This window comes from Daktulosphaira vitifoliae, unplaced genomic scaffold (assembly GCF_025091365.1).
Source record: "Daktulosphaira vitifoliae isolate Bord-2020 unplaced genomic scaffold, ASM2509136v1 Scaffold_99, whole genome shotgun sequence".
NCBI lineage: Eukaryota > Metazoa > Arthropoda > Insecta > Hemiptera > Phylloxeridae > Daktulosphaira > Daktulosphaira vitifoliae.
The window spans coordinates 1-9,240 of record NW_026099668.1 but is presented as its reverse complement, the minus strand read 5'-3'; the positions used below and the strand labels follow the sequence as shown (position 1 = coordinate 9,240).

The following is a 9,240-nucleotide window of genomic DNA, read 5'->3' as shown; positions in this document are numbered from 1 at the left end:
TCGACTGCTGGAGAAACCCTTCGAGCACGTTTTTATGGTCTATCCGAGGTGTCCTTTTACGGTGTCAGCTCAATGCGGTTTTTTGTATATTTTATATTTGGAAATACGCGTACCTAAGACCTCCCTCAACGTTTTGGAGCGCAATAAGTACGGTAAGTCGATGAAAGTCTACACCTTCGCTTGCGGGTCTGTATGGCAACAATAATTACAATCGTTGTCGTAAACGGATGTGGCGGCGGCCAAGGGAAGTGGTTCTGATGAATTCATTCGTGAAATACAACCTGAAATGTAATAATGGTAAGTAATATTCCAGTGGTTTTAAGTATGCGTTCGGCAGCTAATTTTTACTTTTTTAATACGCACTTAGTGTATCGTGTGCATTATGTAAGCACTATCCTCGACACAAACTATTAAAACTTATAGCGAGCCGAATAAATGACGTTCAACCGTTTAAAAAATCATGAGTAGGAACTGCGATTGAACAACGTGCAATTGCGATTGATATAATCTTTCAATTAGGAGGTCTACTTTGGGATACGTACGAACATGCACACGTGTTCATTTATTTATTACTAATAAAAACATTATTTGTACATTATTCAACGGCTCGGTTTTTTTTTTAATTTTTGACTTAAATATCAAGTTTTTACATATATAGTCTAATAGGAAATCATAATTCATAATTTTTAGCATCGATAATTGTTTTGTGATATTGCAAAATTCTTAAACGAAAGTCGTGGTTGTTAATGAAATTGTTTTTGCTACAACAAATTCAGTACTTTGTTTTGAAATGAAACAAACGTAGTGTACGAATATAATAAACGAATAAAACTTCATAGGAATTTAATGATGTAAAATTACCGTAAAAAGATTTTTACGTATTAATCTCGTCAATGTTCTCTAGAATAATATCGATATCTTTTTAACAACTTCCAAACGATTTATTTAAGTTGTTTTTATTGTATTTTACATCATTGTAAAATGATTCTAAATTGATACTAACAAATTGATCATCTTTTGAAATTCAGATAATTCGATCAAACGAAATTAGAGAATAACTTCAAGTTTACTTCGAATAAAAATTAACCATTTATTTTATTTTATGTTTTTGTGTTTAGACTTATATTTAGAAGTATTCAGATTTATACTAATGTAATATTTTTTGTTACTAAGAATTTTTCAATTGTGTTTATATTAAAGCATTTTTCGGGGAAGGTTCTTTGAAAACAAATGAAACATTAAGATGACATAGAATTATTTTTAACTGAAATGTTTTTAGAGGCTTCTTGATACTTTTGTTATTATGTGAAAATATATTTGTTGCCCTTATTTTAACAAAAAATAGTTCTGGAGTATAGCACATATCCTTAGTAACCTCATGACTTTGATTTGAAATTTTCTATTTCTTTTGGTAATTGATTTTTAAATTCATCTTAATTTAGAAGTAAAACAGGGACAACATTTAAAACAAATATCATTTCTATGCAGCATCTAGGAATACTTGTTTTTAAGGTGGTCGCTCAGTTTTCTCTAGTTTTTTTAGGTAGTCTCAGTACAAAGGCTATAAATAAATAATATGCGAGTAGATGCAGGCAAACCATGATTGGATATCAAATATTTACACTATGATTGAGATTTGTTCATTGTCCTTAATGTCAAATACAAGTATTAAACTTCTTACGCCTTTTCAAAAACTTTATTTTTAATTGTAATGATAAAAGTTTAGTTTTTCATTAACTGAACTAATAAATATTTTCATGAAATAATTGTTAAACATTTTTTTGATTTCTTTTTAGTGCGTAAAGCCCTAAAAACATTATTCTTAAGTGCTTATTGTAGTGTTCAAATAAAACATTTTATGACTACAAATTGTGATCCCAAGTAATAATTAACATTGGAAATTGACGTTGCGCTGTCTAAGATAAATACAAACGGCACACTACGTACCTATACGTTGAAATGTAATCTAAAATAAAATTACTTTAGGCCTCCAAATTATTAGTAGTTCGCTATTAGAATCGAATAAATGTCATTTAACTTGATTTTCATTATTAGCGAGTCATTCAACTAGTGTGTAATGCGTTGTAACTACTATGGTACACAAATAAAAATATTTCCATGTTTAAAAACACGCAAATCAAACAACCGGAACATGAGGTATGAGTTGCTTGGAGAACCACAGACTTGTGAAATTGATCATTATGTGGTGACGATTGCAGGAAGAATTTATTTGCCTTCCCTAGACCTCAATTTAACTACTTTTTACCACGTCAGCGTTTAACTGCACCATCACGTGCAAAAAGTGGATTGACTTGCGGTTTGCGTTACGATAGAAATCTATGTTGGTGTAAACCAATTGAAATTCAGTCGAATTTCTAAAAAAAAAATATATTGAGCCAACCGTTTGTAAAGTTTCCATTATTTTTTTTTATCAAGCTTTTAACACCGAAGTATATTAGAATTTCCATTTTGCTCTTTTAGTAAAGTACTTTTGCCGTTTGCGTTAATATTTTTACAGCTCAATGATCGTCGTACAATTGACATTGTTTAAATTTTTTTTTTTAATGGAATTGCTCACCTCGTTGAATCTCGGTCTATTCGTAATCAGTTGGTTCGTTCATAAAACTTGAACAGTATTGTATTTTCATAAACGTAGTAGACACACGCGCTTTATATTTTTCATTGAGAAATTCCTTAATGATATGAAGTAACTAAATACGCCTTCACCGAACTGGAAATGATTTACCTGGAATTTCGGAATCGAATACTTATGCACTGAAAATTAATGATGACCACTGGGAGCTATGAAAAAAAACTTGATCACAAAATACTAAACCAGGTGTAACTAAATATTACACAAAAATACTGTTAAAGATTTTCAAGTATTATGTATGTATTTTTAATCAATATTGATATATTTTGCACCGTTTTTTATAATCATCAAACGGTAGAGGAATTTTCCAATGAGATGGAACTAGACACCACCACATGTCTAGTGTTCGCAGCATTACAAGTTGCATACCTTTTAGTACCTAACATTTATTTTTTTCCCTCGATTAATTTTGAAACAATATTTTATTTACACAAAGATCGTAACGGATTTCTTAAGCGATCGGCGTTAAGTTTAACTAGTGTTTGATTTTTTTTTGTAAAATTTGTTTGTTCATAGAAACAAAAACGAGAACAACTGGTGGCTGGTTGCGTTTAAAAGGTTAATAGGCGCGACGAGTGCCGAAGAAAAGCATTGGCCGCCGATATTTTCGCTTCCGTTTCCCGCCGGAAGAACACACAATGGCCCTACAGACATGCACATAAACGTTGATGCGTCGAGTGGAAAAACACAAAAATATATTTATATAAAAAAAAATAATTCCTCGTGTCACAAAACAAGCATAGCATATCGTATATTTATATACATCACAAGTATCTGTTGGTATTGTTGTATAAAATACAAAACGCAAACGTTCACATATGACAGGCGCTGTTGGCGTTAAAAACCGCAATTAAATTATACGTGTGTGCATGCATCATTTTTTTTTGGCGTGTCTAATGACACTACAGATAAAACACACGTCGTACTTAGCGTTATAGCCGCACAATAAATACATGTATATTACATTACACGTATAAGGTCACGGAGGATAAATTATTTCATGTTATTCGATGGAAAAGGATGGAATTTTTTTTTTTTTTATTACCTTTGTGTGTTTGTACATGAGTTTGACTCCGACTTGCAGGTTGGATGAACCAATGAGACCGCGCATGTCACGCTGGACATGACACAAAAAAAGTGTAAATACGTTATTAGTAAAAAACGAATGCGTTTTGTAACAATAATTGGATTTAAAACTAGCTAAATGTGCGCAGTCATTTCGATGAGGACACAATTCCCTTTTGGACACGATGAAACAAAAAAATATGTATAACAATAGTGTTATCATGACGACGTGTACCGTAATCTTCTGTTTTAGTTTGAATTAGAATTATCGAATAAAAAAAAACTGTATAATATTTTTGAAACTATATCAATTTTCGTTTCCCGTTTTCATTAGTTTTTATGTTTTCCATTAAGTTTCACGTTCATAACGATTTTGTCGTTAGAATCATACATATTCATGTAGTTTATTATTACTTAATTACAAAATTAACTTATTATAATGAGAAATATACGTTTCTGACGTAATGTCTGAATTATAAAATATCGTTTAATTTTTTAGCAAGCATAATTTTCTTTTTATTACATTGTGTGCCTTATAACTTAAAAACTACATTGGTAAATATTTTATCACATTATACACATTGATTCAATTTACTGTTTACCGGTCACGGTCATTATTATTAGTGTCCACGTTATTTAAAAGAATTTTTAACTTGGATAAGTTTCCCAAACTCTAAAGACTTATTCGTAAAAGCTTAAAACTTTTTATGGGAATTGTTAATAAGTATTGAATATTTTATAGTCAATTGTATTCGTAGAAATAGGTAATTGATCAATTTAAAAAGTTATTTATACGTTTCAAAGTTTTTCAGTTTGTTCTTTTTTTGAACAATGACAGAAAGTTAAAAATGCACAATGTATAGCTAGCATAAAAAAATTGAGCATTTATTTTTCTTTGTTATAATTAACGAGTTAGGAGCAAATCAATTCTGGATATTGAAGCCCAAATATTTATTTTTTTATCTAGACTGCACTAATAAATTAAGTTAAGCAAGTTAATTGGTTAGAAAAATGTTTGTTTGAAAATCCAATATGGATAGAAGTATGTTTATTAAATTTCATGTTAGATTCGGTATGTATTAATATATATAATTCAGTTGCCATATTTCACGATTCAATGTCGACAGCATTTTTTTGAAAGGAAACGGTTACAACGTTTTTGCTCGAAAACGAAAGGGTATTGTACATATTAAATATATTATAATATTGTACATTTGAACTCTGCGGTTATATTCTATAAATGTATTGGGACCTGTAGTACATACCTAACACGAACGGTATTTATTATTGATGGGCTAATTTGCATGCGTTAGCCTATCTATTAGTCGAGTATAATAGTAAAGTATTCCGTTTTCGTGTAATCCAATATTCAAGAATGGTCACACGCCCTTTTTCCCTCTAAAACTTCCTTATTGCTGAATAATATAAAGGCATCTAGAATTAGCCCGTGTTCGTGTAATGATCGGTCAACGTTTTTAACGCATGCCACGACGTCGTCGTATGGATATTGCAAATAAATCGCAATGGTAAAAAACACACTCCGTACAGATCGCGGAGGGGTCACTAAACCGAGGCGGTAGTAGCCGTGCGATGGAAATGGCGTTCAATTACATCTCGTTTGTACTTGACACGCCCTCGGCGTTTTTTGCGTTTACTGTGCGCACACATACCGTACGCGTTTGTGCATTGCCGTTAAAAAAGGTTTGCGCGCAGGCATAGACCTAACTTGGCAATTACTCGTATTGTTTTTGTCAAGTTCGTCCCGGGCCGTACGTTCATTACAATGATATTATTGCCGAGCCGATTATGATAACTGCGCGTTCATTTTACCATAATATGCGCTTCCGGTTCGACACAATTGACCATCTGGACGGAAAATAACGATGCCGCACAGAAAAGCGTTTGTGTATCGATTGCGACGTAGAGGTGTCCAAGCTAATTGTACCGGACCTCTTCACACGTATCCACAACATGTCGTTCGATCCGTTTCGGATTAACACGATGTGCATTGAATAGGAGGCCCACACACAAAAAAAACCGTATTTTTACAATCTATTATTGCTTTCGATAAACAGCGGGCCAAATTAAAAGGTCCCTGTGATCATTGTACGAAACGAATGAACCATAACGCCCCAGGCAACACTATACTGCTGAACGCGCCTACCACAATTGTTTCTAATGTAAAACGAATACAGTGAATAGCGAGTACCCCGACGTCATTTAAGCTGTATGTTTTTTACGAGCAGAGGTATAGGTTCGTAAGTAAATAAAACACAAACAACACTTTTTAAACTCTAAACAGTAATATTATTTATTTTTGATGTAACGAAAATTTAAATATTTACACGTTCAATCGGATCAATAAATGTATATAAATAATATACTCATATTTATATATATATATAGAAATAGTACATCGAATACTTATAATATTGTAAATAGAATAGGTAAGTACGACCAGTTTGCACTCACATAGAGTTTATGTCGGTTGGAAAACGATATTTCCCCGTGGCGTACATATGATGTATATAATATAGTAACAGTAAATAATGTACATAAATAATTATAACGAAGCGTTCAAAATTTTGCACTAATTTTTTGGCACTGTCAAATCGACTTGACTACACGTACTGATCTCTATAACCTAAACAACTATTTTTATATTAAAAAATACATATGCCTAATTACATATAACATTGCACAATTTTATTTTGTTACGTATATAACATATTACATTTTGTCATATATATATATATATAATAATACTATGTATATACTTAACAGCCTAATATATAAATAAATAAAAAAAAAATGTGTTTTTTTTTCAATTTGTTCTATCCGTTTAATTAATTAAAATAATTTATAATCTATTATTAATCATTAAAGTTGTAAGCAGAGTTTTCATAACTCATTTAATATTATGTGAACAGAACGTCCAAAATGAGAATCGGCCGTTTAAGTCTCTAATAATACACCAATGCTTTCTATTATTTACAAAAATAACTATGAACTACTCAGTAACAAAAACAAGAGTATGTATTATTATTATTGAACAACTCACAACCGGTACATGAATAATTAAATTGCGATATTTTTCACTATAAACGATATTAATAATTCATTAATCGATATAATTTTTACTTTTATTTCGCGGTAAAAGCGATGAGATTAAATGTAAATTATAATAAGTCAATGTATTTTTGTACTCGTACGGTACAATTAAAAAATTGCGGCTTCCGGTCGACGAAATACTTTAGAGAGTATACAATAATAATAAAACGCAAAATGATAATAATGTACAGTTGTAACATACAAAAAAACATTAAGTACAATGTTTTAAAACTAAGGAGAAAAACGACGACTAGGTAATGGTGTGTATGTGTGTGTGTGTGTGTTGTGTCCCCGTGATGGTTGCGTGCAGATCGTGTATTAGACGTCCACAGTGGGCGAGTCGATAGAACGATCGTCTTCAACGTCTACGGACCCGGGCCTGCTGTCCATGGACCTGGGTGAAGCGTGGGCAGACCTGTGCGGTTCAGGTGTCGGGCTGCGGCCGCCTGGCATGTGTGGCATCGCTGCGGGGTGATGGACACCGTAGTAAAGTGGGTGCGCCAGAGTCGGCGGTGGCGGTGGCGGTATATGGTGTCCACCGGCTCCAGGACCGCCGGCCATACCCGGGTACAGTCGGTACGCCAACGGCTTCTGTAGCGTGGATACGGCCGCTGCGGCTACGGCGGCTTGTCGGTAATACAAGTCGGCGGCCGACGGGGCGCTGCCGGGGCCAGAGCCACTACCACCCGCCCCTGCGGCACCTCCTGGATAAGGCCAACAGCCGTACGGCGGTCCTCCGTAGAGCCGTTGGAAAGCGGCATAGTTGCCAGCCTCGGCCAACAATTCCAAACCAACTGCCGTTTGTCGTTTCCACTTGGTCCTGAGAACATAAAAATAAGGCAGACCGTAAGACTGAGAAAATTAAAATTTGTCGTGTTGCGAAATTGATCGAACAAGACAACCGCTAACGACATTAAAAATAAACAAAAATGTCGAAAATATTAAATATTTTTTACAAAAACAAAATAGTACTATTTTATCTTCATTATTTAAAATAATCTTTTTACCATTAGATATGGTCTAACAGTGAAATTTATTTTTACATTATTTTGTACCGTTAAAACATTTTAATCAACGTAATTTTAATTGGAAATAGTCTTGTACGTGTAGTAAGACACAAAATTATGGTTAAATTGCTATTAGAAACTTTTATTATTTTGACTATTTTTGTATGTAAAAATATACCTGTCCAAAGCCCATGGAATATTAACTACTGAATTTTAATGGTATTTTTACGCTTCTTTGTGTCATTATGTTATAATATTATATTTTACATAGTATAGCGTGCAGAGTGTTGGGTATTTTTTTTTATCTTTACACTATTATAGGAAATTATATGGACGTGTCTACAGTGTATTATTAGAGGCTTGTGCATTAATAATATTGTGTATGAGTATAGCGTTTTGACTTTTGGGAATTTTACTTTTAAACGGTGCTTTAATTACTAAGGTAAAAAATAAAATATTATTACAAAAGAGTGTTTTGTTAACAGCACAGTCACACGTTTATTTCGAACGAAAATATTTTAAATAAAACAATAGACGTTCCGGGTCGACTACAACAGTTGTACGATAAGTTTGAAGGGAATCGTTTTTTAAAACTCATTGTTGCCTTGTCACTTTGCCATTCAAAGAAAACTACATATTTGAGTTACATAATTCACTATCGTTTAATTAGAAGCTCATCGCGTTGTAAGTCGTGCAGCGATTGAAACATTAGCAGAATCGCCAGAGTCCGTCGCACGTGCTCGACCGTCGCGCATCGATGTAACGATTCGTCACGTTGGTTTTCCATACGAAAAAAAAAAAAATTACTCGTGTTTGATAAAACGCCGAAGTGGTCAGAAAAAAAAAAAATCTAATCCGTACGAGCCGCGGCACATGAGACGAGTCAAAAAGTATTGAATAAAAGCTAAACGTGACTGAAAGAGAAATAAAGAGTTGAAAATGATCTTTCATCGGATCATGACCGAGTGGATTTGGAAGAAGAAAAAAAAATGTTTGCTCCTTCTCTTAGTGAACAGCGTGACTAGCACAATAATTCACGGATCGGAAATGGCTTTTTTTCGCCTCCCTCGTGGCTCGTTCACAAACACGGTTTTTTATTATATTTATTTTTTCTCCCCTTGGCAAACGTCTTCATTGGCATCAGCAGACGGTGACGAGTCAATCGCCTCGGCTCACTTTGCTGTAGACGGTGCGAACGTTATACGTGTGCAATATTTCATCAAGTGTAAATAGCTGTTGGCACCAATTAAATGCCTTTGCCGTTACCTGTGTGGTTAATATGTTATAATTATTACGACGCCGTTTAATAACCTCCTTCTCGTCATCTAATTCCGGCGGCGGGTCCATGCCAACAACTAAAAATTGTTCAAACGCGTTTACTTTGAGCCGGCCAAAACTCATTTG

General features: G+C 33.6%; 1 protein-coding gene across 1 annotated transcript; it reads right to left on the bottom strand.

Annotated features, from left to right (window-relative positions):
- Positions 1–6,023: 6,023 nt before the first annotated feature.
- Positions 6,024–7,690, bottom strand: LOC126909061 (homeobox protein B-H2-like; the record flags this gene model as incomplete). The annotated part of the gene is made up of 1 exon (XM_050691429.1): positions 6,024–7,690. A coding segment is annotated over one exon (543 nt), but the record flags the coding sequence as incomplete, so codon positions are not given.
- Positions 7,691–9,240: the final 1,550 nt, after the last annotated feature.